Below are 21,824 nucleotides of genomic sequence, written 5' to 3' on the forward strand. Positions count from 1 at the left end.
CAATGACTTTGTCTAGCTCAGAAAATAGGCTGTGGCTAGTCTGGCATGTGGCCAATAATTAAGACATGTCAGCAGTAGCTAATTACATAGTTTCAATTTGTCTTCCTAATCTAGACAAACTCAGAGAATGCCTTTGGTGCCTGGGGGGTTACCAAAGCCCGTTGTTTTGTGCCAGAATGCTCACCAAGAGGGGTCTGATTTAAGGTTTTCCTGGCTGAATTTTTTTCCAAATAACATCACTTCCTTCATCCTGTCCTGCTTTCTCTGATGGTAGAGTGGACAAACTCTGCCAGAATTCAAGAAATGGTTCTGATTTATGGTATACATCAGTAGGAGAGAAAAATGGGAGATAAGACTTCTCCTGTCAATTCAGAGAGGGCAGGAGGGAGCTCTTCTATTATCTCTGCAGGGAGACAATAGCAGATCTTGCAGACCTGTGGAAAAGCAGCTTCTGAAATTCGGATATAAGTGCAAGAATACAAAGTAGTGGGCAGAGAAACAGGTTAAACCCACTACCTGCTCCTCAGCTATGAATTTGGAGGACAAATACCAATAGTCTGCTCCTTCAGATAAAATCAACATGAAAGGTGTTATCTTATGGAAGGAAAGGACGATAAACATTTGGCAATCATAAAGGTCTGGGAAAATTAAGTTAAATCAAACAGGGGTTGCATTATCTTCTTTATGTGAAGTGTTTTTTTCAGATGTTTACTGTTTTCTGAACCACAATATGTACATTTACTGTTCTGCCCAACAGATTATATAACATCCTTGCTTCCTGGTATGCCAAAAGATATTTGGATTGGTTTGCAGTTTCTGTTCAGCACAAGGGAAAACAAATGGATAGATGAGAGTAGACTGTTGTATAGTAACTTTCACCCACTCCTGACAGGAAGATTAAGGAAAATTCCACTCGACGTAAGTTCTGACTTTTGACTTCTCTTGGCTGTTGAGTAATGAAACTTGGAATATTGACTGTATCAAAAAAAAAAAAAAAAAAGCCAAAAAATACGTAACAGACCAAATCCCCCGGTTAGTGGTTTTAATTGGCAAACAAGGTGACCAACAGTAATGGAGTTCTGTTTACTTTATTTGGATGACAACTTATGAACCGAGATGGGAAACACTGAAGGGTGAAGGAGAAAAGCTGAAACAACTATTTAATGACTCTTCTGGAACTTCTGTTTGCAATTTAAAGACTACATGAAAACAGTCATTAAAAAGATGTCGTCAATAATTCCTGGTTCAGTTACACTTAGAATGTATCTGCAAACCATTATACATTGGTATTTTGCTCCCTGCTCTACCCAAAGTGGAGCATAATAAATGTAATTGAATCACACCTACAAACAAGATTTATTTTAAGTGTTGGATCACTTAATTTAATATTCTCTCCTGTATTTAACTTATGAATTCTTTTTGAGTCCAGGCACCTGGTAGTGTTTGTAAAATAGGTAAGCTGTTTCAAACTTCTTAAACAAGTCCAGACAGCTCGAGTTCCCCTAACCTCGTGTTGCTTCACCTTCTCTACACAAGTATGCTTATGCCTCATTTGAGTCTGATAAGCGTATTTCTGGTTTTCAGCTTTTTGATGAAGAATTTAACAATCAGTGCGGTGTAATCCTTAATGATCCCAAATCACAGTATGTTGGAACATGGAATTTCACTGCTTGTGCTGACAGGCACTTCTTGGGTATATGCCAGCGGCCTATAGGTAAGTCTGAAGAGTCAAAATAAATTACAGCCAGAGTTTGCAGTTAAGATGCGAGTGCCAGGAGACCTTTTAATGCATGTAAATTGTTGCTCTTGAAGAGCAAGATTCTTGTGGAGACTGAGCAAGTAAATTTTGGAAAAGCAGAGTGTGAAAGATGATCTGGGACCTATTTTGTCAGCCATTCAGAATTTTCCCTTTTGTTTTTCATAGCCCAGTTCAAAGGGAATCTGTTTTCCTGAGAGACTCTGTGTAGTTTCAGTGGAACCATAACTTAAGCAGACAGGGCTTCAATGTTCTGTGGGTATAGAGGTCAGGTAAATCAAGGGGTGGAACAAGTTACTCCTTTTTCCTCTTCAGAACTGTGGAAGTGAGAAGCCCTGGGAAGGAATCTCACAGTATTTCCATCCTCCTTAAACATATCCTGTGGTTTTTAGCACTATCAGAATACGAGATATCATATACTCTTACTGTTGAAATCGGTCTCCCCAGAGGAAACCTTGAGGGCATACAAGAAGAGTGATAATCTGGAGTGATGCAGCTTTCCCTAGCTTTTGTACAGATCTGTTGGCGTGAGTGGGTTTTCTTAATCTGAACTAAAAATAATATTCTGATGTAGCCATGTGGGTTGGTTGATACCAATTACTGGAATCAGATCAAATGCATATAGCTATTGTACACATTTAATTACTGCTATGGGCTAATGTTCAGCATACCCACTTCTGAGTATGTTCCTTTATGTAAATAATCCTTTTAAGTAACTAATGTGCTATCTTCAAAAAAACCCACCAACAAACCCCACCCCAAAAAACCCAGGTGTGCAAAACACCCAGGAATATGCCCACCTTCTTCATTCTCAAACAGGCAGAGATTTCCCTGTCCCCCACCCCCATTTAACACAAAAAATCTTTATTTCAGTGCCAAATACTTTAAAAATTCCAAGTGTCCAGATTAGAAGTCTGGATGGAAGAGATGTCATAAATATTCAAAAAGGGGATTTTTATTAATAGGAAGTTGACAATATATCTGTGTAGATCAGTATATTATTAGTCTGAGCTGACTAAAATACTAAGCACTTCTTCCTTACCACAGCTGTAGAAGGTGTAATGAGAAAGGTTTTTGGACTGCCAGAGAATGTGTCCTGGTATGGTCTGGTCTTGTATCATCATTGTATTAGGGATCTAAGGATAATTCAGGTTGGAAGGGACCTCAACAGGTTGCAGGGACAGCTGTGAGAGAGTCCAGGTTGCCTAGGGCTTTATCCTAGGGAAAAAGACGATTTATGTTCCTTGGAAATCTTGGCATGATTGATTTGCAGAACTTCTTGAGATGTTAATTGGCAATTCTTTCAGAAATGGACACTTTTCTTACTACCTTGTTTCCAATTTGGTACCCCTTGATGTGCAATGGCACCCGTGGTTCTTTTTTGTAGCCATTTACTAAGTGAAAGCATTTCACAGCAGAGACAAACCACTTGAAACAATCTATTTCAGCTTTGTCACTTTTCTCAGCTATTTAAAGCTGTAAATGTCAAATTAATACTATGTTTCTGTCTTCGTGTGTTTTGGAAAATGGCCCTGTCAGCCTGTCAATCAGCCATTCTATAGAATGATTTTTTAAAAAAAATCCCCCCCCCAAGCCTTTTTCTGCTTGAGATATTTTAAATGTCAGGGGTTTTCTCCCTTTTGGAGAGCCAGTTTATTTTTGGTCATGTATAAAATTTTGGGGGTGACCATGTTTGCATGCTTTAATTTACCATCCATGGGAATGTTTGCATCTTTTATTAACTGCAGTTGCTATGCATCACTGAGCTGTATGCCTTCAAGTGTGATGCTGATAACTGTGATAACACTCAGTGCTTAGAGCACAAATAGTGAATTATACCCCTCCCTATGCAAGGTGGATTTTCTGCAATTAGTTAAGCACATGTGGAGGCAAAATCAATTCCCACTGTACCCATGGATGGCAGTAAGGAATTCTGGGACTGTGCTGTACTAAGATCTGCATAGACAAGTTTCATAGCCCATTAGATTCGCCTAAGCATAAATCCACAGGCTCCACAGAGATGAATGAGTCAAGTTTAGCCGTTGCTATATTGCAGCAGAGACCAGTCACTCTCTCGCATTCATGTATTTAAATAAAGCTATAGAATTTGTTTTTAATTCAATAAATAGAATTCTTAACATCATTTAGCAGTTAGTTAAAAATAACAAGTATAAAAAGATGTGAACCTAAGTTGAGAGAAAGATATATAAAAATAGATTGGCTGAAAATAATCCTTATTATTTTTTTCTTTCACATATTTTCTATCTAAAGTGTCAAAGATACTTCCTTCTAACTGTAATTATTTGCATAATCTACTGTTACAGAGAAATTGGGAGTTTAAAACGTATTCCAGTGTTTAACCACCTAATAACTGGATTTCTTTCTTACATATAGGAGCTGCTGATAACCAGACAGAGCAAGTCCTTAATGAAACATTGAGCTATCAAAATGTTCAATACATGGTAATTCCGAAGAATTTGTCCTGGGATGATGCAATGGCTGCATGCATAAATAACAAGATGCAGCTGGTTAGCATCACAGATCAGTTCCAGCAGGCTTTTCTTGCTGTTCAGGCTGCCCTTCGTAATTACCCACTGTGGATTGGACTCTTCAGCCGAGATGTAAGTTGTTTTTTTTTCTCTTCAGACTGTGTCTTGAGGTAATTTTCAGAGTTGTGTGAAATAGAAACTGAGATAAAGAAATGCAATGAAAAATTAATTTCTGGGGTAACTGTTTTCATTTAGGGATAACCATCTGAAGAGTCTCAAGATCAATGTTCTAAATCTTCAGTTCTCCAAGTTAGTTGGTAAACTCCAATGGATGGATTGATGATGAGGAGACAATTGTTTTAAATGATTGTAGGATGAAGGGATATATTGTAGGGTGGCAGCAACATAGATCACTGAATCATCTTTGCCTCGTTTTTTAATGAATGAGTAATTAGTGTTGCCATTTAATATCATTGCCACTGTTTACAGTACTACTCCAGAAAGAGAACCCAAAATCTGTTTTAAAAGGGAGAAACTAGAAAGGGCAAATAAAATCCAAAATGAATCATCGAACACTTCTGGAGATACATTTCTAAAGCTTAATTTAGACTCTGTTGTTACTTCATGTTATTTGCACCTGTGTTTTGAGTTAGAGGGAGACATCCCTGAGACACGTTAGTGGTTTTTTTCTTTTTTCTTCTGTTTGTTTTGTCTTTGCAAAAGTCAATGCAGGAGGTACTGTTTTGCCTTTTTTAGCCAGAGGACCTCTTGAAGATCTTCACTGTGGATTGAGAGCTTTCTCAGCTGTTCATGAAATGGCTTGGGCTTGGTTGCAGGGTTTATCTCTTTTGTTGAGCACATGAGTCCTGAGATAATTGCAAGAAAAAGGTTAAAATTTATTTCAGAAGTGCCTTACCTACAAAGGTTAATGGTGTTCACTCAGCATCTGTGGTGTTACAATCTTCCTATGTCAGTAATGGGCTACTGAGTATTCTAGGCAAAGTGGGGGGGGAATAGAAATTTGAGTATATACTTTATGGAGAATATTTTTAAAAGGAAATGGGCATTTAACCTTAGTGAAGATGGGGAAACCAAAACAACCTATTTTCCCTTCTCTTTTGAATCTTTATCTGTAAGTGAAGATCAAGTGATTCATTTTGCTGCATGAAACTCAGGCATGCACTGGCTTTTCACTATTGCAACACTTTGTTATTTGGGCACAATCAGAGTCACATGAAAGGAAATTATAATGAAACTGGTCAACAGAACTTGTTACTCCAGTGCTGGAATCATAGACAAAAAAGAAAGATAGAAGATAAATCCAATTACAAAGCTGCAGGGGGATTTCCTGAAGAAAACTTTTAAATGTAAGATTCTTAAAGGATGGCGTGCTTGTTGTATGTGGTTTTTTTTCTTATTCCTCCTGCATCCTCCAGGGCAGGAGCACATCTGATTTATTAAATCAGTTAAGTATTGAATAAATTACTTTCAACTCAGTGTGGAGTAACCGAGACTGGGCCTTATTCTCAGATGTTACCAGTTTTCCAAGACCAGATAATTATATCCACCATTGATTTGCAGGTGCAAATGATGCAATTTGGACACCTCATTGCCTTCCTCCATAAGCATAGTAGTTAAACATCACTATTTGATAATTTGCAATCCACTTCAGCTAATTTATATTTTTGCAACTGTAAAACTTAAAATAACAAAGCTTGTTATATTTGGAGCAGCAGATCACATCGCAAGGGCAGTGGAACACTTATAGTTCTTGCCAGAGACACTGTAAATGTCTAGCCAATGTAAATATATTATCATGTCATTTTTTGTACCTAATATTTTTTACTATGTAAGCTCATCCCTTTTACTTACACAATGCTAGGGTGGAAAACACTATGGCTGGCTGGATGGGAAACATGTTAGTTTTAGTCGCTGGTCTGAAGATGATGAAGAAACAAGCGAAGAATGTGTGTTTTTGGATACTGATGGCTTCTGGAAAACTTCTGACTGTTCCTCTGAAAATCGAGGTGCTATTTGCTATGCATCAGAAAGTATGTATCCTAGCATAATATTTATAAAAGCTGAATTTTGTTTTATTATGAAGCATATTTGATAATTCCAGATTGTAACTTCAAAATTATAACTTTTTTAAATTACATTTCCTCAGACAGGCTGATTTGCATGCCAGGAAAAAAAAGAAACAAACTTCAGATAGGGGAGCATGCACTTGTTGGTCTTAATCCACATGTTACTTACAAATGAATTTGGCATGGATGCATTGGGCCAGACTGTACCCTTCATACTGCCACCTGATTCTACCTTTGCACTGTTTCTGTAAGGTTGTTGCATACTAATTTCTCCCACTTGCATGTGGAAGAAGATTCAGCTACCTCTGTGCTATTTACATCTTAATATTGGGACCTCCTGAAATCTCTTCAGACAGGGAAGTCTATACAGGGAGAAAGTACATGACTACATGGAGAAGAAAGATAGCAGGTAGACACTGAATTGAAAGGTGTAAATTAAAGTAATCTGCAGTTCACAAAACCCTTCTAAATATATGCCAATTATAGCAAGACAGGTAGGGATATAGCAGGGTGCCTTTTGTGGGGCTATACATATGTAGCACGGCCCTTTTCTGAAAAACAAAAAAGATCTTTCTGAGAGATCATCACAGATTTCTTCCCTATGAGACCATTATAATTTGTTTTGGTTTTTTTCCGTGAGGGGACACAGTTAAGCCACTGTTTTACATACTGAGTCACAGTAAAGTGTATACTTGGCATTATGACATCCTTAACTATTTTGTGCTTGCAATCTAAGCAACTGCAGGAAGAGTCCTTCTCACTCCTCAAGTGTTAGATAAAGCCACAGAACTAAGATGTGTTGCCAGCTATGAAGTAGCTTATTTGTTATGGTGATCTGCCTTCATAGAAGAGGCAATAAGAGCTATTAGTTATTGGCCCACACTTCGCACTTTTATGTAGGGATTGTATTCTTAAACCTATGTAACATAACAATTGCAAAAAGTTGTAAGCATCTGTATTCTTTGATAATGCTTACTGCTGGGTTTGTTACTTTAAAAAAATCACTGTCATGAGGAAACTGAAAGCAACACTGTATTACACATTTAGAGGATGGCACTTAATTTGTCTTGCATGTTTTAAGTGGTTTGTGGTATGTCAGGTTAAGTGTTGTTATTAATAAGTCATGTCCTGAATGTCATCTTTCATTTCCTTAGAGAAGATTGAAAAAGAACAAGTTACACAAGTTAAGTGCCCACATAAGATTAAAAATACACCCTGGATATCATTTAGAAACAATTGTTACACTTTTATGATAACAAAAAATAGATGGAGAGAACTGAAGTCTCAAGAAGCTCATCATTTATGCAAGAAAATGAGTAAGTACTTTGTCATATTACAGGTATTTATGGACTAATATCAGCTTGAGGGAGATGAGTTTTAGATCTGAGTCACCGTCTTAAAATGACAGCAAAGTGAGTGTTGAGAAAAGGTTGTAGCATTTGGAAATGTGCGTTAGTGTTGCACTGGCTAATGCTGTTTGCCCTTGCAGTACTCTGATAAAAAGTGCCAGAGCACGGGTAGGAGAGTTTGAGAGAGAGAGAGATGGGTAAGAACTACTGAAGTCTGAGATCTCTGAAAAATTGGAAGGTTGGGAGTTTTTTCTCTTTATAATATACAAATTTTAAATAGGTTGGGTAATTGTTATCCCCTTGGCAACATTCTAGCTTTACACTCACATTTACTTCATGGGGTTTTTTTCAACACCCCTTGCTGTGTGGAACACCTGGCTGAACAAAACAGACAGAATAGTCCAATTCAGAAAAGCACATAGGCTTTTCCTGTCCATCCTGAACACAGTCTAAGCTTAGTAACAGCTTCCCTCTAGTATTAAACCATTGCTTGTGGCACTTAGACATAGGTCTTTCCAGAAACTGTTCTTATTTTTCATGAATTGATTTCAATTCAGTCTTTTTCTTAATACTGTTTCTCCACTAGGCAGTTCAAGAAAATCCTGAAAGATTGCTGATATTTTTATGTTCTATGCAGAGAATTTTTACTACATACACTTTGAAGTGACAGTAGGACCCACAACTATCTCTGGAGCTGATGTCTTTCACTTATCCACAAAACCAGGGGAAGGACTCTTAATACCTTTTAAAATTGTTTTTGCACTGTTCATTTAGTTATTATGTTGTAAAGGTCTAGCTGTTACACATTGTTGACCTAGCTGTAATAATTATTAACAATACTAGAAAAAAATATTTAATTACTTTTCTAACTGGAAGGTGAATTTGTAAGAAAGTAATTTAAAAAAAATTTTTAACAGACCCAGAAGCATTTGTTCTGAGCATTCGAGATGAAGAAGAGAATAACTTTGTTACTGAGCAGCTTCATTCATTCAGCGGTCTGGCTATGTGGGTCTGGTTGGGTGTGATTTATGATGACAGTGGTAAGATTTAAGTTTTTTTTTCTTAATAACTGGATTGGAGACAAAGTTTGCAGCATTAAGTGTATGTTTCTTGCATGTTTCAGTATACAACTAAAGTCAAACTGAATGCAAACCTATAATAATGCTTTATATTTATCTTCCAGAAGAAAATAACTGGACATGCTTTCTGTTTGAGTGATAATTAGATGCAGTATGTTCTGTTTAGTCTAGATTTGATTTCCCTGGAAAGCAGGACTTACTTAAAAGGGCCTGGATGAGTAATGCTAACATATTTAGCATTGTATATGGAACTGATTTACAGTAACTTAGAGTATCACTGCCTTTTTTTCCAAAGTGAATATCTGTTAATGTCATTAATATATTCGAAGTTAAATGGTATTTGTACACATAATGCCAATGTTTTGATAAATATGCTATGTTTTCCACAGATAAAGTTCTCAAGTGGTATGATGAAACTCATCTGACTTACAATAACTGGAGGCTGGGAAGACCTAACATAAAGAAGAACAGTTTTTTTGCTGGTGTAAATCTTGATGGATTTTGGGATATTTACAATTATTCTCAAAGTTGGCATGCTCATCACTATAACGTGTACAGTATACTAGCCTGTAAAATTGAAAGGGGTAAGTAGCAGAGAAGATTTCTGTGTAGTATTGGAGTGTTGGATAAGGGTCATAATTTCAGTGCTAGTTCTGCAGTACCTGCTACATAAGGCTTTGGTTTTGCTCCCAGTGAAACATAAGGCACAGCTGTCATGGGCTTCTGGGGTTATATAGTCAGTCCATGCATCACTGCTGTAATGTTCTGGGCAGGAGGAATGTGTTTGCTGTACTCCTCCATCAACTGCTTACAGTGTTCAAAGTAGTGAAAGATAACTTATATCAAGTAAGTGGCTTGTACTGAACACTTTAATGCTTGAGTTGCATTGATATAGATGGATTTTAATGCTTTCTGTATGTTCCTAGTAATGTGAATGAAGTATACATAACTTGTCATCTTACTCTTTGAAACAGGACCCCAACAGCTCAAGCCTCCATTGCCTGAGTCTATTCCACACGGAAACAGAACATACAGGATCCTTCAGAAAAAGTTAACATGGTATGGGGCATTGAGAGAATGCAAACAAAATAGGAATGATTTAGCAAGTGTACACAGTGAATCACAACAGTTATTTCTAGAAGATATTGTCAAGCAGGATGGCTATCCTCTGTGGCTTGGGCTGTCAATTCATGATGTAAGTATATACTGTTGGCGACATCAGTAACAGAGCTTGTAAATAATTTTCTGCTCAGGATATGAAATAATTTCTGATGCTTTTTTCCAGTTTCTTGGAATCTCTATTCCATGTAGTAAATTACCTACTTTTTCAACCCTGTGTAACATATGTTGAAGTGTATTAATTTTAGTGTATGTAGCCACAGATATTTTTCCAAATCCTTGATGTTTTAAAATAATCCAATGGTCCCACATAATTCCTTAGAGCAAAAGGACGTGCAGTTTGCAACAGTACCTTTAGAGGCTCCAGATTTTGTGGCCCTCTGTAGGATCAGATTCCACTAGCAAATACACTCAGACAAGGCTGTGTGGAGCCTGATTAGTCCAGGTCAGGACTGTCTCTCCAAGGCAGTTCAGGAACTGCTGGCTCTCTAGCAAGTTAGGTGTCCCTTCTCCCAGGAGTCATTGCAAGAAGCAGCTGCAGATCTTCCTCTTCCTCTGTCTGCTTATCCTTGGAGCCAAAAGCACGTGTCCCCGACCCTGCTCCCCACACTATTCGCCAGACCTAATCATGGTAGTTAATTGGGAGGAATACCCCTCTGCAGAGATGTGTGATTTCTATGCATGGCTTTGCTACCTCTGCCTGTCCTTTGGTCTGAATGGGTCCCTCCACTTCTCACAACTGACTCTTTGTTGTCCTGGGTTTCCAGCAGTGTCTCTGAAGGAGGAGATATTGCTGCAAAACATTCCCGAGCTGCCGAGCCGTACTCACTGAGGCCATCTTGACAGTTTAGCAGTTTACAGTATATCTAATAATGTTCATAGCAAGGAAGGCAGACTGCTTAAATGAAACAGCAGGATGAAATGAAGTAAAATGTCCCCTGTAGGATAAAACAAGGCAAATTGCAGGTTTAAACTTACAAATATGCCGCGCTTTCTCAGTTCCCACGAATAATCAGGATTTCTATGTTAAGAACTGATTGGAAAACACAAACAATGTTGTGCATTTATTTAGTATGGATTTAGAAAATGAGGCCACCTGCATTTTAATTTATCACTCTACAAGGGATAAATACTGCTATATGACTTACTAATGACTGATAAGATTTAAACCAGAACCACATGCTGTGGTTTAAAAGTTGTGGGTTTTTTCTTTAATTAGGGAAGTAAAGCTAATTTTGAATGGTCAGATGGAAGCGACTTCGACTACTATCCTTGGGAATTAGAAAATTCAAATACTACCGAGAACTGCGTTCTCTTGGATACTAAAGGATCTTGGAACCGTACAGAATGTACAAATGTTGCTGAAGGTGCCATTTGCTATAGCCCTCCAAACAGTAAGCGTTATTTTTAATGTTTTGTGTAGTTGTCTTATGTATTCTATCTTTACATGTTGTATTTAGAAGTAGAAATGAAGGCTGAAATACTACACATGATTCCCTCTTTAAGAAGAGTTGTCTATTAGGAACAATAAAACACTTCATAATACTTAAGGGAGATTAACTCTTTCCATTCCAGTGGTGAAAATCTAAAACAATCCTGGTCATTTTTTGATCACCTGTTGATATGAATATCAAACTGTATGTATCTTTTTCTGAATAAAAATCCTTAAACACATACAGCAAACTTGAAAACCCCCTAAAAGGCAAGAAAAAAAAATGGTTCCCAAGCCTTTGGGACTTGTCTTATGCTCGTTTTCAAATAAATTCATGTATGACACATGAAGAAGGAATGTAAGTTAATTGACTCATGGTTGTTGGTAGCAGAAGTAGTCCTTGTTAATACTTACTGTCCTGTTACTACGAAGAGACTATGCACAAACTCCTGCAGAAGAAATAACGTCAATTTCTTTGTCTTTGCAGAGAGACAATTACAGCCAAAGCAAGTGAGCAGAGCCCCGGGATGCCCGCAGATCAGTGGTACCCTAAAGTGGATACAGTATAAGGATCATTGTTATGCATTTGATATGGCGTTCTACAATTTTTCAGTATATAACATGGAAGATGCTAAGAAAGTCTGCCAGAAACTGAGTATGTTTAGACTCTTTACCACATTACAACTTATAATTAGTTCACCATTTCAAAAGAAATAAAACCCAACAACCAAAAAACCTACACTGGTTATACTTCAGCTCTTCAGCTTTTATGCTGCTTTAGTTTAAGAAAAGTAATAGCAAGCTTTATCTTTGAGCATCTGATAAAGGTTCTTGATAAAATGCTGCAATGTGCTGACAGATTGTTTGGCACACAGATAACCGCAAGTAAAATGCAGATAGCCATTGATAGAGGATTCAGAAATGTAAGGCTTACAGTTTGGAGGAAACAATTTTATTTGCATACAATTAACATTATTATAAATTAAGTTAGTGCTGTTAGCAGTGTTTTCTTACTATATCCTTGCATTAGCTGCTTGCTAATAGGGAGCTTGCTAACCTATCAAATGCTTCAAAGTGTGTACTTTATAGATATTATTAAGGCAGATGTCACTAACAAACTTAATTTTATGTCAAATTAAAAGATTTTCTCTCTTTTTGATAAGCTATGTGGGGAATTGTATTGCTGAAGATGATGTTAAGCAGTCTTGTGTACAGAATTTTTAATCACTTTCTTAGCTTGGAAGCTAGTGACTGTCATAACTTTCATTGAATTATCTTATGACATGAAGTTGAACTCACTATGTAGGATGAAAAAGAAAAGGTGCAAGTAGTCCCAATCTTGGATGCAGTTTTCTGTTGAGTCCTACCTGGCCTGGTAGCTGAAAGAAAAAGTGATCTTTCTCTAAATTAAGCTTCTGGCTTATATTTGCATATACATGTAAAGAAAGGGTACACCCTGAGCCTGTCTCCAGTATAGCCTTTCCTCCCTCTTATTCCTTAATTGCTATAACCCTGTATATAAAAACCTGAGGCACAAAGAGGGATTGATTTAGAAATTAACTTGACTCAGCAAAATGCTGAGCTTTTGTTCAATTTTTTGGAAAGAGCTTATTACTTGGACCAGGCTACTAATTCTGAACGTGGCCTATCTTTTGATATCTTCCATGTATGTGGTAGTCCACAGCTGCAGTAAGTTTACTCCCATTTTGTTTTGTATGACCTGCTTGAATAACCAGTCATCTGAAGCAGTCTTGTATAATATGCTCTATTTTAGGGAATGGGATGTCTTTATTCTGCAGATTACTTCAAGCTAATTTTCCAAGCCCAGATCAGCAAATCTTTTCCTGTAGTAATTGTTCCCACAGAAAACTCAATGTATAAGCACCATGAAAAATCTCTGAAGTTGCAGTTCTGACCAGTTAGTTTCCTCTTCCCCTTAGATCCTTCAGCAACCCTTCTGACTATAGTGGATGCTGAAGAAAATGCATTTGTGAGCACACACATAAAGGAAAATGATCTCATCACCAAGAATGTATGGCTTGGCCTGGCTCAGAGCTCTAAGGGTAAGAAGTAGCAACCATGTATGAGCATGAGTGTTTCATCTGGTAAATAAAAATACATAAATCCTCAAATAAGAGTACAGTTTTGTAGTGTTGATAGCCTACAGTAACTTCTGCCTGAGGTTGGAAACCCTCATTTAGCATTATAAAGCCCTTTGGACTTCATTGCAGCTTAAGTCTCTTCCTATTGCACACTTAAGATAATCAGGAGTCACTGAAATTTGTTTTCCCCAACACTGTAATTGGTGCCTAATGGTTAAACTGCAAATGCATCAAATGCTAAAGGTTTGAAGAAGAGGTGTGGCTAAAAGTGATGTGTTCATATTTATTGCTTTTAATATACAGGATAGATAGTAAGCCCTGTTTCTTTTAGCAATGTAAAGAAATCAATAGATAGTGAATGACACTGTGTAACATCACAGCATGTTTTGGTGATCTAAACTAAGCAATCTTTTTTCCCCAACAGATCAGTCCCTGAACTGGCTCGATGGCTCATCAGTTAATTATGTCAACTGGGAAAATAAAACTGCAGCAGTCAATGAAAAATGCAGTGTTATCCTGTCCACAACTGGCACATGGTCCAAAGTTGACTGCAGTCGTAGTCAAAGCAGAGTGGTTTGTAAAGCTCCTCTAGGTACGGAAGCATTGATTTTAGCAGAGACTTAATTTTGTAGTGACTATAGTCAGGATATTCTTTTTTTTTTGGTGGGGAAAGTCTGTGTTGAAATAATGAAAGTGCAATTCACACCAAGTACCTCTGCCTAAGCAAGAGCCTTCTGTTTGCTGTTTTGCCATAAAATTGCATTCAGGGACAAATTCTGTAGGAATTTACTTCGCCTGGCTCCCACTATCCACCTAAAGGGTAAGGGAGAGAACTGAAATTTCCACTTAGAAGAGAGCATAGAGTAGCTGCTATTGCTTCTTACCACAGGGCATCTCTCATGGGTGAGTGTGTAGGTGGGAACAGAATGACTTCCGCTTGTTAAGAGATGCTGAGTAAGCAGGTACTGCAGATTGTTTTCAGTCTTGATGAGGCTTCTGAAAATGGTGCCCCACAGCTCCAGAAGACTCAGGCCTCATGTTACTTCCTCATACTCTGCTCTGTACAGGAAAGAAAGCAGCTACCTGAGCATTAAGCAAGCAAGTTCCTGAGAAGCAACAGAATCTTTCTCATTTTGTATACATTTTCATTGAAGTTGAAATGCAGGAATAGATTTAACTTCATGCCACTAAGGAAGATATCAACAAGATCTTTTCAGTCCAAGGGAAGCATCATTCTCTTCCATTCCAAGACAGTCCAGGATCTCATTAGATTTCTGACATATGCAAACCTTGAAATGAGTGCAGCATTTACTAGTAGGTTTTTTTGACCTCCAGAGGTCCCTTCCAACCTAAGAATGGTTAGGAAATTAACAACAGAATGATCAAAAATAAGCTAATAGATGCTGATTCAGATGGGAACCTAACTTCCCATGTGATGAAGTGAAGACTATTAATATGATGAAGCAGTTTGCCTTATACTGCATGCATTTAGTTGAAGTTTAGCATATAGCTACCTAAGCATCAACCCCATGACAAAATATTCTTACCAAAAGTCTTAAAGAATAACTATTTGTGGTTTGTTCTGTTACAGGTTCTAATCATACTGGTGTGGCTGTAGCATTTGCCCTGCTAATTATCTTAGTCTTGATTGTTGGATTAGTATGGTATCTCTATAAAAAGAAGCGTCTTCACTGGAGTGCCTTCTCTTCAGTACGCTATCAAAGAGGGATGAATGATGATGAAACTGATGATGTGTTGACAAAGGATAGCTATTGAGAAACTGTTCCTTCTGGGCAATTTAGCATGAACTTCACTATGTGAAGTCATAAGGAATTAACTACTTGATGTTTTATTACTTCATTTTGGAAAAGTAATAAGAAGGTTATTAATGGGGGCTAAATTTTGTTCTTTTATACAAGTGCAATTTTTACGCAAGTCCATGGTAATTATTTACATTTGGCCTCAGCCATTTAAGGTGCAAGGTTTCTAGAGTTCTGTGATATTTTTTAATTTACTATTTTCTCTCTTTCCTGGAAAGCATTTTAATGGATAATTAATGCCAACAGTACTTCATGCAACATCACCTTAACAAATGTACTTAAAATTGCTACATGAATTCTGTAAGTTTGTACAATTACCCACCAACAACTTCATGCCAAATGATGTACCATTTTGATATGCTGTAAAGGTTTTGCTGCTAGCATTGGGTTACCCTGTAGAAGCAACTTTTGTAATAAGCAGTTATAAATTTTGATATAGCAGGGGAGAAGGGAGATACCAGACAACTAAGTGTTCATTCCCATCCAACTAAAACTTAAATTTTCTTGTTATAGTGGAAGAAGATCATATTGTGATTTGCCCCCCACAAAGACAGACAAAAAATACCATGTTATAGTGGTGAGAGAATAATCTTCCTTAGGCTGTAGAATGTACATTTTGAATAAAGAGTTATAGGGAATACCTTGTGCTAAAGCCATGCAATTTAGGAGTAAGTTAAATAAACATAGAATATTTGAAGCCTGAGACTGGCAAGATGGCAGATCACTATTCTTATCCCCTGAAGGTGGTAGTGGAGCTAACAAAAATACCCACTAAGGGCTAACTGCAAACACAAGCAGAACTCAAGATATAATAAAAGCCTTAGCCCTATAAAAGCAAAGGCATGAATGTTATGTTTTATCTTGTGATATAACTGCTCTTTAAGTAAATGGTTCAATTTCTTTTCACAGCTCCTTTCACAAAGTTTTGAAAGCACAAATAGCAGGAATGTTTACGGTGAAAATCAGTATCTGGACCTAAGCATTAATTAAACAAGATTTTAAAAACTTGCACTTGGAGTAGTATTTAGAGAGTGATGTACCACATTCTATTATACATCTTCAAACTACTCTGAAGTTAGACTTCAGTGATTTTCTTGTAGATCAAAACACAGAAAAGTCATGCTCTGTTTTATGATCTGTTACACTGTGACACCCAAGGACAGGAGTGTTGTAGTGACAGTGTTCCTTGTTCTGTAATGAGATCCTCCTGACACTTACTTCCCCTAATACTCTTATTTATACTGGGATTAAATGCCTAACATTATAGGTGAAATATGTCATCTGTCCAAGAAACAAGATAAAGGTATATCTAAGGAAAGAGTAAGAAAGAATGTATGGTGAATAAACTCGTGTACATAAATGCTAAAAGTACTGGGGTATTTTACATAAAACTTTAAACTTGATTTTTGTATGTGATGTGTCACTGTGGCCTTTTCTATGCACTCCAAAGCAAGCTATAAAGGGAAAAAGGGAAGACATAATTATATATATTAATTACTCTAATGATTTGATGATTTAACGTTTTGAGACAGTCTTTAGCCTTTTCTAATGCACAATACAAAGAACAGGCACATTTACTTTTATGAAGGAGGTTATGTAAAAGACCAAATCCATTCCCCATGTAATGGTGGTATGATACAGTAAATAAATAGGAATACGTTTGGTCTGACATGCTGAGAAAAGTACTACTGATTTCTCTGAAGCAACGGTGTGAGGTCATGATGTTCAACTGCCTCCCCCTCCCCGCAGTTTACTTATGTTGATGGCACTTTTCTTTGTTCCTGTTTGCACTATTTTGATAAGCAAGTGTTTATCATTTGTATTGATAAATAGGGAACTTCTTGTAGATAGCGCTTTAGAGGCTGTTAAAACAGCAGCCTGAAGGGGCACAGTCAAGGAGCCATTGTGTTAGTTTGCTGATCAAAAAAGTAAGCACTTTTGTTGTTTATTTGGTACTTTAGGCACAATTGTGAACATTTTCTTTCTTCTTTCTTGAGGTAACTTGTAGAAAAAGTAGTTACAATGCTAGTTGCTATGTAATTAAAATAACCCTCCCCCCCTCCCCCCACTTCTTAAACTTGCCCTGGTATGAGAAGTGTTTGAAGTGTTAACAAAGCCTGGTTCCTGTCATCTTCTGGGTTAGCTTATATGCCTAAGTGCTTTGCCAAATGACTTCTAACTTAATGGACTAAAAAAAAGTGTTTGTTATTGTCCTTTCCTAACAGCAGTAATAAGTGGGGAAAACTATTTACAGATTCTCATGTTTTGAGATTTACTAGTTTTATAGATGTTTATACTTTGAGCATTTTTAGGTGTGAATCTGAAATGGAAAATGGAAATTAGTAGTAAAATCCTAATTCTCCAACACACATGAATATATACTTTTTATAAAAAAAATTGTATATTTTATTCTTATGAATGATGTAAATAATTTTTAAGGCCCTTTTTCTCATGTTTGTTTCATCATACCCAAGTTGTCTAATCACTGGTAATTCTTATTTGAGTAAGCACAACTGCCTTAGTGCAGGTGAATAACCCACTTTATTTGAAATACACAGAAAGATTATTTAGCAGTATTGTTATTGAAAGAATAAAGTTAAATAAAACACTAAACTGCTTACACTGGTTTTATTTCCATGGAAGCAGTTATCAGAGCTAAGGTACAGCTCATTAATCACTGGGTAAAAAAAGCACATAGGACAGTGGCTGTGATCACAATTAAAGCAGATAAGTGTTACAATGATAAGAAAACTTCACAGAGTTAAAAAAAACAAACCTTTGATGTATTTAAAAAGAATGCCAGTAACTTTCTTTTTGCAGTTGAAAACATGCTTTATCATGGAATATGGTTATACCTAGCTTTTATCAAACTGCTTCTGGGCTTACACAGAAAGGGAATGTTCCTCTCTGCCTTTATTTTTTAATCAAGGTGTAGTTCATTAGTGCATCATGGCCCAGATTAACTCCAAAGCAGTTTATAAGGGCTCCCAACACAATTCCTTGTAAAATATGGGCAAAGCTGCATTACTTCCAGCCATGTAGCATTTTCAATTAAAGCATGAGATGTATTCATTTTAAGTGTCATCTGAACTCTGAATTCCAGACCTCCAAAATCTGCAACTGCTGGTCAAAGGGCAGTGTTATTTTTAGCTACAGTAATGGCTTGCTGGGAGAAACATCCTATTGTGCAAGACTACAAACAAGGTCATCTGCTTCAAAAACATTCATCTAAAAATGGAAGATGATGAGCAGGGAAATAAAAGCACAGCAATGAAGTGCTTTTCCTGGGTGCCAGAGCAATGGTGTTGGGAAGACATCCTGGAACTCCTTCATCTCAGAGCACAGACTGGCTGCTGGACTGTGGTAGCTCTAGACAAAAAGCGTACAGCTTCAGGTAAATGCACAAAGGTTTTTGCACACTTACTTACAACTTGACATGTGACTCTGTCTCACTGGCCACCCTCATGTCAGGGCAGAGCTCACTCCTGTGGGAATGAGCTCCTCCCATGGCAAGTGGAGCAGCATGGGTTTTGGTTCCTCTTCCTGAATTTTGCCCAGTCTCTGAAGACTCTGTGTCCTGGAAAGATTAATCCACATCTGCCACTAGACCAGCCAGCATTTTTATTTTAACCCTGTTTCTGCATCAATAACTTGACAGAAATCAACCACAAGTGCTTATTCATGAGCACTGTTTGGGCCTGATGCATTTGTTGTATTTCTTACCATTCTTTCCTTTAAACCAAATGCACCATCTGCTCATTGCTCTGGACATATGTTAGACATCTAAACATTTTTGAAAGGAGGAAGTAAATTGCATGGCCTGTAAGTGATTTTGTGTGTGTGTGTGTGTGTGGCTGCAAATAAACAAAGACCAAACATTACAATTTTTGTTGCTGAAAGTCAGAATTACAATTTGGACCCTTTGCATCTGCTGTTGCTGTGTGTATGGAGCACAGTGGGATATGTAACACCCAGGTTAATAAAAGTTAGTCAAATGCATTCTGTTGTCAAGAAGTACATAAAGTTCTTATTGACCAAATTAAACAGACTTTGCACAGTTGTAAAGCAAGAACTATGAGCAATATTGAAGAACGAAGCTTAGGAAAAGCAGGAGATTAGATACTGGAAAGAAAAATGCAATTGTCACTCTAATGGACCTTTCCCATTTAGTTCTGAAGAGTTTTAAGATGAGAGTTGACTAGAAAGCACTAGAAAAGGTAATTTTCTGTTGATAGCAAATTAACTTGCAAATGGTGCGTAGCATAAATGCCATTATGAAATGCTGTTATCTTGTGTTTAGTCCTTTATGGTATTCTCACATTGAAAACTCCTGTGCACTCCATTGTAATATCTGCCAGTAACTAAGATTTTTAACAGATTTGAGGGGGGTAGGGGAGGATACCAGATGAGGTTTTTATTGTGATTACACAGTAATGCAACACAGCCTGTAAGTCCTTCTGGATTTCTATTTGCCAATGCAGAAGGGGCTATAGTTATAAACAGAAAAACAGTTGTTAGCTTTGCTCCTTTTCAGCATAAATAGAATAATTAATTTACTCCAAGGTGCCTTTTAAGAAAGTAGAATTTCAGTGATACAAAATAATCATTGCAAGATGTGCTTTCTTCATTATCCTGGCTCCTTATGTGCACATTTTTTGTTGGAACAAATGAGAACAAAGATCTTTTTCTGCATGCTCTATCTCAGGACATTCATATGGATAGTAAGTACCACTCCCACTTTCTATAGAACTTCTCTTTTCAAGTGTCATGTGTTATAGTTCCCCTTTAACAGATGATATAGAACAGATGATTATACAAAAATGTGGTGCTTATACTTTGTAAAACTAGCAAGTCTCACATGCATATTCAAATTAAGCTTACAAATTAGTTAGTTGAGATGATTTCACAAATATGCATGACTGAATGTCATCCCCAGTAGCAACCGATCTTTCTGCTTCATTGAAATGTCTTTATTTTCATAAACATGATCTGGGTATTTAAAGAGCATGTTGTGTCAAGTGAGAGTGTGAATTACACATGTATGTGGATAGTAGGAGGGCACATTTACCCAGGCTGTAGATTGTGAGCTACTTTGAGGAAAAGGGCTGGGTTCCTGGCATTTTCATCTTGTATGGTCTCCTGCGGCCACCCTTCTGCTTTGTACCTGTTCTGTCTCATACCAGCTTTGCAGCACTGACAATTAAGCCACCAGACGATGAATACGCCACCACAGACACAAGAGCCAAGCAGACGGCCTTACGCCAGCGCAAGCTGCTTGCTGGAAAAGGAGACCGGAAAGCACCGCTTCCTAATAAGGGGCAGCCAGCCGAGCACAACCACGAGCCTGAAAGGCGTGGGATGACCACTGCCACCAGCTCGACAACACCGGCACAGGGTGCTGGGAAAGGACCAGAACAGGCGGCGCGGACAGCCGGACCACCCTGTAACACCAGGACACCACAGCCTTGGCAGGGGCTGGTCTGTTCCCCTCCTCTGCGAGCGACAAACCTACCGCAGTTGGGGAGAGAGCAGCTCTCAGCCTCATCCCAAGCACTCACAACACAACAAGAGTTTGCTGCGGGCAACAGCCGACACTCCCCTCTTCCAGCCCCTGGGGAGTCCCTCCACACCTCCCGTCCTTCTTCAGCCGGAGCTTCTCCTGCCGACACAGACTCAGTGCCTTTACACCCCACAGCAGTCGCACCTTGCAGGACCAGCTGTTTCCGAGAGCTTTATCACAGGCCTTTCCTTCACATTGCTTTGCTCAGAGAGGATGACTTACCGAGACGCAGCCATCTTAGGGGAGCTGGGAGGAGAAGGCTCCCGGTTTAAATGTGGCTGTGCCCATGGGCACACCCTGACAAGGCACAACGAGGGACAGCCGAGTTGTCCTCACTTAGCCTCGTGCTGCAGCAGGAGAAAGAAGCAAGACAGGTGAGCTGCTGCTATGAATGTCCGTGCTTCATTAGTGCACTTGCAAAAACTGTGCCTAATGCCTAAGCCATTACAGAACCGGTTGAGTTTATACTGACAGGCTGTCGCCATTTCATTAAGAGTCACTCGGGAGTTACAGGTGGTTGCTTTTACAGGGAGGACACATTTGTATTGGTAATCCTGAGCCATCCCAGCGTTTTGGGGAAGGCCTAGAGTACTGCCGTGCCAGGGGGGCAGTGCCTGAGGGCTGCGGGAGGCCGCAGACATGTCCCTGGGTGCAGTGTTCGCAGGAGATGGAGCTGGCTCCCTACCCGGCAGCTGTAGGCTGCAGCCGGCCGGGCTGCCGGAGCCACGGGGCAGCGGGCAGTAGCGTGTGTCTGGCAAGAACCAGGAATCGCCCAACGTGGCGCGTTTGCTCTTGGTTGCATCCAGACCTAAACACTGGTGCAGAGTTCAGGTACGCCATGAGATGGAGTCCTCCCGGCTGGCCAGCGTGCGGCCATGCTTGAAGAGCAGCACTTCACAGGCGGGTAGAGGTAAGTGAATTTTACCGGTAATCAACTCTGTGTTGACAGTGGCACAGGGCCAAAGCGTAGATCCAATTGTAGCATTAGGAATCTGAGGTACAAAATGCGGGCAAGAGCTTAGCAAATTTGC

The 21,824-nt window shown here is 38.5% G+C and overlaps 1 protein-coding gene across 1 annotated transcript in view; it reads left to right on the forward strand.

Moving 5' to 3' along the window:
* LY75 (lymphocyte antigen 75) overlaps positions 1–15,786 on the forward strand; it is a 45,392-nt gene extending 29,606 nt beyond the window's left edge. The window contains exons 23-35 of the mRNA XM_010567839.1: positions 758–918; positions 1,585–1,714; positions 4,151–4,377; positions 6,128–6,296; positions 7,487–7,648; positions 8,599–8,721; positions 9,150–9,344; positions 9,735–9,955; positions 11,099–11,273; positions 11,799–11,966; positions 13,252–13,374; positions 13,838–14,005; positions 15,005–15,786. Of these exons, the coding sequence (XP_010566141.1) occupies positions 758–918; positions 1,585–1,714; positions 4,151–4,377; positions 6,128–6,296; positions 7,487–7,648; positions 8,599–8,721; positions 9,150–9,344; positions 9,735–9,955; positions 11,099–11,273; positions 11,799–11,966; positions 13,252–13,374; positions 13,838–14,005; positions 15,005–15,189 (2,207 nt within the window). The 3' untranslated portion in view covers positions 15,190–15,786. The remainder of the gene's footprint in view (positions 1–757; positions 919–1,584; positions 1,715–4,150; positions 4,378–6,127; positions 6,297–7,486; positions 7,649–8,598; positions 8,722–9,149; positions 9,345–9,734; positions 9,956–11,098; positions 11,274–11,798; positions 11,967–13,251; positions 13,375–13,837; positions 14,006–15,004) is intronic.
* Positions 15,787–21,824: the final 6,038 nt, after the last annotated feature.

The sequence above is a fragment of the Haliaeetus leucocephalus genome, unplaced genomic scaffold (genome assembly GCF_000737465.1).
Source record: "Haliaeetus leucocephalus isolate CR32 unplaced genomic scaffold, Haliaeetus_leucocephalus-4.0 Scaffold1, whole genome shotgun sequence".
NCBI classification, from domain to species: domain Eukaryota; kingdom Metazoa; phylum Chordata; class Aves; order Accipitriformes; family Accipitridae; genus Haliaeetus; species Haliaeetus leucocephalus.